Source organism: Silene latifolia, chromosome 11, assembly GCF_048544455.1.
Source record: "Silene latifolia isolate original U9 population chromosome 11, ASM4854445v1, whole genome shotgun sequence".
NCBI classification, from domain to species: Eukaryota; Viridiplantae; Streptophyta; class Magnoliopsida; order Caryophyllales; family Caryophyllaceae; genus Silene; species Silene latifolia.
The window spans coordinates 205,741,562-205,752,372 of record NC_133536.1 but is presented as its reverse complement, the minus strand read 5'-3'; the positions used below and the strand labels follow the sequence as shown (position 1 = coordinate 205,752,372).

At 33.5% G+C, this 10,811-nt stretch overlaps 1 protein-coding gene across 1 annotated transcript; it reads left to right on the top strand.

Moving 5' to 3' along the window:
* The first annotated feature begins 3,741 nt into the window (after window positions 1–3,741).
* LOC141612436 (telomere repeat-binding protein 4-like) lies at window positions 3,742–9,274 on the top strand. Its single transcript, XM_074431210.1, has 10 exons — window positions 3,742–4,170; window positions 4,806–4,939; window positions 5,033–5,810; window positions 5,916–6,125; window positions 6,224–6,286; window positions 6,391–6,470; window positions 6,724–6,968; window positions 7,072–7,386; window positions 7,587–7,650; window positions 8,759–9,274. The coding sequence occupies exons 2-10, from the start codon at window positions 4,856–4,858 to the stop codon at window positions 8,939–8,941; spliced, it is 2,022 nt and encodes a 673-aa protein (XP_074287311.1). The 5' UTR covers window positions 3,742–4,170; window positions 4,806–4,855; the 3' UTR covers window positions 8,942–9,274.
* Window positions 9,275–10,811: the final 1,537 nt, after the last annotated feature.

Sequence of the window (10,811 nt, the reverse complement as noted above, 5' to 3'; positions counted from 1 at the left end):
GGAAGAAAACACTGAATAGGAGGGAGTATCATTTTCTTTAGTGTAGTCATGTTTTGTTAAATTAAGGTGGTATGATAAGACTCATAGCTTATTTGGTCCCATCGTTTGTTAATGAAATGCATGCAAAGATACTAGTTTAAACTATCTTCATTTCATATGTGATTTTAACATCATACATGTTATGTTTGGATGAACTAAGAACTAAGTAAGAGATTAAATTAAAAACTTTATGCTTATTGTTGGAATATGACGAAATATCGACATGTAATTTTGGAATATGACATATGCGGATATGTCGTGTAAAATTAGCAATAACAATCGTCTTTATAAACTCTCTCCTCTCAATTTCTAATATATATTTTTTAATTCGGTAATATGTGTGTACTTAATTAAGCCTTCGGGGTTAATATATTCCTTTGTTTCAATCATGTATTTATCTTTAATTAATACGGAGTATAACCTTTTCGGATGACGAGAAATACACAACGCTACCTTTGTAAAAAAAAAAACATTTACAAAAACAAAAGTAAACAAATGATTGAGGCCAGTAATATACTTTGTATAAATTTTACAAAATATTGTTCATATATAATAATGAAATTTTTTTCCATATGAGATCTCTTTATGCTTGGGCCTCACTACAACCACACTTGTTGTAATTGCTTTGTTAATCCTAGTTATTACTTAGGATCTGTTTGGTAAAACTAACTGAAAGGCTTCGTTTGACAAAACATTTCAGGTACCTGTTTTGACTGAAGTAGTTTTTTTGATAAAAATTTCAGGTAGCTTATTTTTCCGGAAGTGTTTGGCAAGTAGCTTATTTGCCCAAATAAGCTACCTGAAGGTACCCGATTCTAGGTAATATTACCTTTTTTACCCTTTCAATTTATAATATATTAAATAATTATTATATCCTTTTATGTAATTTTAAAAAAAATAAGCTACCTTCTCAGTTAGTTTGCCAAATAATTTTTTATATAATCAGTCATCTTATCAGTTCCTAATTTTCAGTTACCTTATCAGCTACCTTTTTCAGGTTTCAGTTAGTTTTTCAGTTTTCAGGTATCTTTTCAGGTTTCAGCTACCTTTTCAGTCCGTTTTACCAAACAGAGCCAAAATGTAGCTGAAACCTGAAAAGGTGGCTGAAAACTGAAAAGTTAACTGAAACGTAAAAAGATAACTGATAAGGTAGCTGAAAATTAGGAACTGATAAGGTAGCTGATTATATAAAAAAGTGTTTGCCAAACTAACTGAAAAGGTAACTGATTTTTGATGAAATGACGTAAAAGGATATGATAATTATTTAATAGTATAGATTTAAAGGGTAAAAACGGAAAATCAAACCAAATCAGGTACCTGAAATCTCAAATGCTACTCTAGGTAACATTTCATTTCAGGTAGCTTATTTGGTTAAATAAGTTACTTGTCAAACGCTTACAAAAAAATAAGTAATCTGAAATTTTGGTCAAATAAGCTAATTTGACCAAATCAGGTACCTGAAATATCTTGCCAAACGGAACCTTAAATTTGTTTGTTATAATATATTTCAACAATCTCCCAAGGCTAATTGTAATGTAGATATATATTTCCTATATATTAGTCATTTAAGTGAATTCTTATAAGTTATAACAGATTTGATCAATACATTTTTTTTATTAAATGTGTTTAGTAAATAATAGATATCATGACATTTATACAAAGAAAGTAGAGTTGCATTAATCTATTAAAATATACTACTTGTCAAGCACTCTTACAGCAAAAGCAATATGATGAAAGAAAACTTTCATATCTTATAAGGAGTTCTTTATCCATTGTTCTACATAATAAATAACTCCTTATATTCCTTGGTTTCTAATATAGAGAACCGGTTTCATATCTAAAATAGAAAATAATGGATCCCATAAGAAGGTGTTATGGAACTTCTAGCATTGAGGAGAAAAAAAAAGTTTCATACATAATAAAGCAATCACAAATATACATCCAGTTGTATCATAAGCATTGTACAACTAAGGTATAAGAATATGAGCTTATATGTATTCTTTCTGAGCTAATTCAAATCATGCTTTTAATGTGTAAATGAATAAGCTCAATATTTTCTAATGAAGCTCATATTCTTTAACATAAAGCTCGCATACTTTATCACAAAACTCAGATTTTACACCGTACAACATATACCACTGGTTGTATAATCCATGAATTGGCAAGCAATATCGATGTGACAGTGAAAAAGATGGTATAAAACCTTTACCATTGTCACTGCCCTTAATAATTGTTTGATTCATCAGTCTATTATTTTAACTTAAATTTAGTACTCGTAATTATTAGCCAAAATTCGAAATGTTTTGAATTCTGGGAATACAATTTCATTAATGTCCTATTTTTTTTTATTAGTACATCAAATTACACTCCCTTGTCCCAATTTTTATAACCTTGAAAAAGGTATTTTTTATGGTGAATATATAATTATGTTTTAAATCATATAATCTAGACCACCACTTAGTAACAACTTAGCAAGGTCTTGTACTTTTGGCGTATTAAGTCAATACAAAAATAATGGGCTTTAGGGGTGCACATCTCATCTTATTGTGGTTGTGTTAAGATACGGTGGGGGGTCGAATGGTTATAAATGGTATCAGAACAACCATGCTATTGTGTGGTGATTGAAGGCAGTTGTTATACGCTCTAATGTGATCACCAACCTAGCGGGGAGGATTAGTCAAAATAAACCTGAATTCAAAAATAAAAAAAATATCTGAATTGATAACTAATCGAGCATCCAATTGAACCCGAATAGTACCAGAAACTTGTTTCAAACTGGATCCAAGTGAATTCAATTTTCCCGATTGATACCCGAGCATGAATACATCTGAATCGATAATAAACGGGAAACAAACTAACTTGAATAAAAGATATTTATTTTCTTATACAAACCCTCTATCTTTCAAAGGTATTTCATTGATTCTTTATTTAACTAATAGCACTTTGAATATTAACAATCAAAATGAAAAGTATGAGGGTTAATATGCTAAATTTTTACCCTCGGTTAAGACATACATGACCTAAAACTCAGTTGAACTGATGATATTAAGCCGATCTCATTCGTTCTCGACTCGAAACATTACAAACTGATAAAAATGACTAACTGAAATGAACTCGATCGAAATTAAACTGAAACCGAAATCGAAACCAGCTTTAGTATAATCGATATACTTTGAAAAGTTGGGAGGAGTATAAGTTTGATAAATAAGAAAAGATGAATGTGTTATACACAAGATTAGATGCTAATAAGAAAGATAAAATACGGTAGGTGGACAAGGGAACATGACACAAGATCATAATTAACTATTTAATCAATCAAGTAGTTGTATTTAATACTCTTATAATCCTATATTATCAAATCAAAAAAATTCAATTAACCCATTTTGAGTAACTTTAACATTAACTAAAGTACAATTACTACCCCTCCCAAGTTCCACCTCACACGTCTCCTCTATAAAATTTCAACTTTTTTTTTTTTTTAACTTTTTCCAACAAAAAAAATAAATAAAAATAAATTACCTTTGGTAACCGGCTATAGCCAGTTATGTGGCTGAGAGATTTGGTTGGGGTTTAAGCACAGTTTTTGGGGTTATTTTTTTAATAATAAAAATATATTTTAAAAAATAAAGATAAAATAATTAAATAATTAAATTAAAAAATAAAAATAAAAATAAAATCCTCCTTATACCTCGGGGTTTTTGTAATAAGAGAAGGTTTGTGTTGTGTTTTTGTTTGTGTTGTCCCCACAAAAACAAAATCTAGAGAGAGATTCATACACTTTTTAGAGAGAGAAACACACACAACAAAAATAAAAATGGCAATAAAATTTAAATAAAAAATATACAATTTTTTCATGTTGCGTAACTTGATTGATAATGATCATCATTACCCATTTATACATATTCACCAATTCTTTGTAAAAACAATGAAAAATGACAAATAATTCTTCATTTTTTGTTGGGTATTTGTTATATTTAAATCTTATTATTGAATTGTAGATAAATTTGATATTTTTAATCATATACTTGTAGATAGATAGGTAGAGTTTAGATAAATTTGTGGGAATTTAAAGATTTTAACAAGTTGGGTTTAATTTGTTTGAAGATCAATCATTTGGGTTTTGTTGATCAGGTGAGTTTTTGTAATTTTTGTTGTTAAAGTTGTGATCTTTAAGGTTTTTGAATTTTGTTTTTTGGTGAAAGTTTGGTGGAATTATGTTGGTGTTTAGAATTTATGGTTTTTGATTTAGTATGTATGTTAATTATTGTAATTATGGGTTGATGATCATAGGAAATGAGCGCACTTATGTCTCGGGTGAGAATCGAACCCCCAACTATGATATGATCATAGGAAATGATGATCATGATGTTATGATCTAGAATTTTGGTGTATTAATCATGGTTTATGTTTGAATTTAGCAAGTAGTATGATTATGTTACAATTCAAGAATTTTGAGTGATTCTATATGTATGATCATAGATAAAAATTGAATTTTGTTTTGTTGTAATTGTTTGTTTGTTGATTTTCTACCCTAATTTGTAATTGAGAATTAATAGAATTGTTAATCATTTGTTGATTTTAATGAAATAGTAATGATCAAGTATGATTTTGAGGTTAATTCTGTTAGATTAGCTTAATTAGTGATTCCTAATTTGGATTTGATACAAATTTAGGATCTAGGGTTAAACCTTAGTTGAAGTTATGGGTTTATCAAGCAATCTTTGTAAATTTTCGCGGGTTTGAATGAAATTGTTATTCTTATGCAGGATACCCTTACCATTTCTGTAGCATTTTTCCCCTGGCATGTGTTGTTAAAATGGTGTTGGTAAAGAGAATGTTGGATAATAGATTGAATGGATACCGTTCGCCTGTCGTACCTAGAGCTCCCAGATCCATAAGGGTTAGTTTTTGTTCTGAAATTTTGGTAGTTTGATTGACATTGCTTTATTTTGAAGTTTTATGTAATAATTGAGACCGGCATTGGTTATTTCAGAAGCGGAGTTTGCGTGAGAAAAAGATCGAAGGTACCCAAATGTGTGCATTTGATTTGCTGGCCACTGTGGCTGGGAAATTGTTGGAAGAGAGTGCATGCTCTTCTGCTTCGAGTAGCGCTAATGTGGGATTCGACAAAAATGGCATTGGGAATAATGGTACTATAAAGAAGGAGCCGAAAGATGTAGATAAACCTATGGGAGGAGAGCATGATGATCAGGGTAGCTCTGAGGGTAGTGTCTATTTCTCGGGAAATTCAAAGGGTATTTGTAAGGAGAAACTCGAAGCTGTGAATGGAGAGCATGTCTCTCCTCTCGCAAGTTCGGTGTGTTCTGAGAAAATTTATCCTGATTCCAAATTGGTAGCTCAGAAAAATCATGATGATACTGTAAAGCTTTCTAATAAAATTACACGGGATTTCCCCTTAAGCGGGGACTCAAATGACAGTCATAACATTAATGTAGAGAATACGCTGAATAGGAAACTAGATATTCATCGGGGTGCTTCTGGAGATTTAACTATGGCTAACAAGTCTCCGGTTGAGTTCTCCCCTCGTAGGGACGCTGCTCCTAACAATTCTTTTCTCAAGAATGTGAATGATGTAAAGATAAGTTGTAACGATGATGACGAAATTCTTTCTCGTTGCTCTCAACCTAACAATACAAGGAAGATATTTAGGTCTCCGACCCATATTGGAGACCGCAGATTCAGGAAGATGCTAACATCCAAATACTGGAAGACAGCTCCAAAACTGAAGGACTTTGAACAGACTAACACTGGTGCGCTTCTGTTAATGCTTTGCGATTGATGTGTAGCGTCTTCGGCCTTTTGTTGAAGTTGATGAACTTTACTAAGTTTCTGATTTATATTTTCTTCATCTATAGGTGGTGCAGCGAAGCACGATTACCACAAGAAGAGACCTTGTTATGAAATCGACAGGTCTCAGCGTAACACTCCTTTCAAGAAGAGGAGATTATTTGATAGAAACTCAATTGTGACTTATGATGGGGGAATTAGTTGTGAAAGTGTTTCTAACTCACCCGAGAAGAGTAGGGATGACGACAATAATACAATTGCTGAGAAGCTTGATGAAGGTATAATTTTTTCAACAGTTCTTCATTATTAGTGCTCCTGAATGAGATTTTGTAGCAAGGGAATTCTGATTGGATGAGTCGATATTTCTTATGTGCAGGAAATGGAAAGCTTTTTCCTGGGTTAAAGAGCCTGAATTCTTGCAATTCATCAAATTCTCAAGGTACTGTTAGAATTTTCAGATAAACTCTGTATATTTTGTTGCATTAGGAGAAGAATTCAGCTGGCAATCTAGAACTTCTTATCTGAAATATGTTTTTCTTGCAGTGCGGCTTAGTATAAAGTCCTTTAAAGTCCCTGAGCTTTTCGTGGAGGTCCCGGAGAGTACAACCGTTGGTTCACTTAAGGTATTCAACCCATTTATTTTTGTGGCATTGTCTTTCGATAGTCTGCTTGATTTGGCCTAGTTTGCTGATTGCTCAAAATCGGAATTTAAATATGTCCTCTCAAGTTCTTGGCTCTTCTCTGTTTCGTCCTCTGAATGATCACTGCCCTAACTTGTAAAGTATATTTATTTTGTTCTCTCCCGATAATAACGATTGTGAAATGCTTATCTTTTTTTATTACTTATAATTGCTAACTTACTAAATTCCGCTACAGAGAACTGTACTAGAGGCTGTGACATCTATACTGGGCGGCGGATTACGTGTTGGTGTACTTCTTCAGGGAAAGAAAATCCGAGATGACAACAGAACTTTGCTTCAAGCTGGCATATCCCAAAATGACAATATGGATACTGTTGGGTTTATGCTGGAACCAAATAGTCCTAAGCTACCTTCTCCGCCAATAAGCCCTAAAGAACCTTCTTCTTCACTTTTGTGCCACTCACCCAAATTTTCAAAAAGGTGCCTGCTTGTAACCAACTTCGCTGTCGTTTCTTTTTGAAGGTGTTTATTATTTAGTGTTATGTTATTGACTTTTAGTCTTGTCAATCTGACTTATTTTCAGGTCCGAGTTCGACAATAAGAAAGACGTGTTTCTACTTGGCTCACTAGATAAACCTTCAGTGACTGATTCAAACAGCCCTACTGCAAGTTCTAGGGGCATTTTTCCGTCTCCTGCTGTAGAATTGCCAGAGAAAAATGTCTCTGATTCTAAGGCTCTGGTACCGGTTCCTGATGCTTCCATGAAAGCATTAGCTGTACTGCCTATGAATCAGAGGACTAAGCGTTCCGAGATAGGACAACGCCGTACTAGGCGACCATTTTCTGTTACTGAGGTAGAAGCACTTGTCCATGCTGTGGAGAAACTCGGAACTGGAAGGTACCTAGCTAATTTTCCTCTCTCTCTTGCTCGTACAATTTTTTTGCAATTTGTTTTTAGCGAGTCTTGTATGAGACGGTCTTACTCTTACATAGACCATCTTGTACAAGTTTTATGTTTTCTTTCGCCACGTGTTTTTAGCGAGTCTTGTATGAGACGATCAATTTCATCAAGTAACTAAAATTTTTCCCTTTTTGAAGGTGGCGCGATGTTAAGTTATGTTCCTTCGAGAATGCGGGTCATCGAACTTACGTGGATTTGAAGGTAACAACCACCTTTCGCCATTATTATCGTTGTTCTTGTTCTCATTCTATTTTCTTGATGTGATGTACCTTATTCTCGAAAACTTTCGAAAAACTCATTGTCACCGCTTTGTATTTTTTGTAAACAAAGACCTTCCACATAAATTTAACTCTTTATTATGCTAAGGGAATCTACCTTATTCTTCTCCTTGAAATGGTGTGGTCCTAATTCATAAGTCCTAACATTGTTTTCATTGCTATAGTTATCTTTGTTTGGTTGGCTCACTTGTTGTTCCATCCTTTAGGGATTGGAACTATACCTTAAAGGTCACTTGCACATTACTTTCTCATTATGTTGACAGTGATGGCCTAGCTCCTTTCTGACAAGATAACATAACAATATTTTACACATTAATGTTGTTGAATATTTGTGGTTGATAACTCTTATTGTTCCTCCGTTACTCCGTCCATCTCGATCGTTTGTTGTTAACGTCTTCCTTTTAGCGCGTCCCTACCATTTGTTTATGTTTATTGTTTACTCCTTCTGTCCCCATCAATAGTTTACGTTTACCTTATTTCCCCTTACAAAATAGAATAGAGTAGTTCGTTTTGTGTTAGAAGACGGTTTTGCCCTTATTTTTGGCGTGTTCTCAATGCCCATGTGATTGGTAGGCCCTATCATTACCACCCTCTAATCTATCCATCAGCACTTATCAGCTAAATTAGCTGGTAAAGTCATGAGAGATGGTACTCATGAGTCATGACCAGGGATCAAATTCCGTGATCATCAACATATTGCTTGTATATATTTCCAAACCGGGAAAAAACCGATAGGGAAGCAAAAGTAAACAAATGGGTAAAACAAAGGGATATCTATATGTTAGGGGGAGACATGAATCTAAACATGGCTCCAAAATATTCTGAGAAGGAAAAGGCTGTGATCCACATGGGTTGTTTAATTGTTCTCTAGCCAAACTGATCTTGTAAATCGCTTTAATCATACCGAATAAACAATTAATCCTATGATTTCCTGGATCATTAAGGGCTTATCTTTATGATCACATGACCTGAGTTGTATTTTTGTTACCTGTGGCTGTCATTGATGTTTTTTCCTTTATGATTTGTTCCAGGATAAGTGGAAAACCTTGGTCCACACGGCAAGAATCGCCCCGCAGCAAAGGCGAGGAGAGCCGGTTCCCCAAGAGCTTTTAGACAGGGTATTGGCTGCTCAAGCTTACTGGTCTGACCATCAAGCTAAGCAAAATGGGAAACAACACTCCATCATTCCTAAACTCACCGACTCGGTAGCTTGAATTCTTTTTTTCTTTTATAGCTACTCTTAGGTTTCTAATTTTTATGTAGAAATTGAAAAAAAAAAATGTGACAGGTATAAGAATTATTGGAGGTATAAGGAAAATATTGTAGAAAAAAAGGTATACGCGATATTCATGTAGCTAATGTTCTTACAGGGGGTTTAATTTCACCATTATTCATTGTCGATGGCTCCATTAGTGTGGGAGCCGTTCGGCCCTTTTGTAAATGATTTGTAATAGAATAAGGGGTTTTTCCAAATCGGAAATCCCATGTTCTTTATTTTTTTGTAAAGACTAGGAATTTTTTTTAATAAAGTTGAGATTTTTTTCTCATTACTCCGCTTTATTTAGTCAATTTGACGGAATTTGTCCCGAACAACCTAACAAGATGAATTTGTCCACATTAATGTAATTTTCATCATATTTCTAAAGTTCTATGAGTTGTGCATGACCTGGTTTGAAACTCGTCTCTTAAAATAAACTACGCGTTTATTAATTCCATGATACTTGGTCTTTTTATAGAGTTTTTGAAGAATGATTGCAGCAATCCCGTGGAGATAGGGAAGATGCAGATTCTGTGTTTGAAAACATTGAATAAGAAACCGAGTTGACGTACAGAAATAAGTAATCTTTTCTAATTTAAACACCTGTGGGTTTAACGGTCAACTGCGTGGAGTATTGCATAAGTAACTGCAATTACAAGGTTGTTTTAATTATTGTTTTAAGAACCCTATATGTCACAAAGGTAAAAGTCAAACTCATTTAAAGTACCAATTTTCCTTCCATCAGCAAATATTAGGTGTACCAAAATGAAAAATCAAATGTCAAATATAACCCTTGTTTTTTACCCAGGAAAATAATCGTTACCTTTTGAATATACGTGATAGCAAGTAAAATAAGAGATTAGTTTCATATAAGTTTGAAATTAAGATCTGCAATCTATATTGGCTTCATTTAAATTGCTTGTACTTATCCATTAGGCATCTAACATCGTTTTTATTAGGGCTTTTCTGTTAAATTTTTTAATTACCGCTATTTAATTTGCTTTACTATCTTCAATGGAGTTAGTAAGACATAATTGTAGCTCAAGGAAGTTATTGTTTAATCTAATTGTTAGTAAACAAAATCTTTTTTACTTGGCTACACATGAATAATAATCAGACTTGTCAAAATTGACCCAATCCGAAGAATTCCTACCCAAATAACTCAGCCTGACCCCCGAGTTGAGGACCCGATCATGCCCATAATCCGAAGAACCAATATGATCTGAATGTTTATTGTTGTAAATTGACCATTATCCTAAAAATTTGGTAGCAATAAATCCGAGAATGACCTGAATTTGAAATCAGTCCGTCTCATTGAAGACAGACACTATCCGTCACAAGCTGAAGACGGATAGTGTCCCTCTCACAAACCCACTTGCATTTTGTGAGAGGATCGTTATCCGTCTTCATCCGTTTTCAATGAGAATTCGTGATCTGAAATAACCTTATCCAAATTCGATCCGATTGACCCGTTTATCATGTCTAACTTCAGAACTCTCAAATATCTACCAAAGTAAAGGATGGGAAAGAGGTAATAATAATAGCTTTAGAGTGTGGTATGGTGCAACAACTTTAACCAAAGCCAAAAAGAAAGGGCAACAAACTATCAAGAGGCAAGTTAGTTGGTGATCAATTAGCTGGTAAGCTAAGCATCTTACCATGAATTCATGAGATCACCGCTCTTATACCATTTGCATTCATACTCTTTTTTTTTATACTTCTCTATCTTACCATGTTACGCCATGTGATATTCTTTCTACTTTATTAAATGTTCATTTCTCTCTTTATTTTGTTTTTTTCACCTTTTTTTTATTGTTCATTTTTTG

Bases quoted from the DNA above. Each gene is read 5' to 3' on its own strand.
- LOC141612436 (XM_074431210.1), top strand. From the start codon at position 4,856: ATGGTGTTGGTAAAGAGAATGTTGGATAATAGATTGAATGGATACCGT. The intron at 6,126-6,223 runs GTATAATTTTTT...TCTTATGTGCAG, and splicing joins TGCTGAGAAGCTTGATGAAG to GAAATGGAAAGCTTTTTCCT. The intron at 7,387-7,586 runs GTACCTAGCTAA...CCCTTTTTGAAG, and splicing joins GAGAAACTCGGAACTGGAAG to GTGGCGCGATGTTAAGTTAT.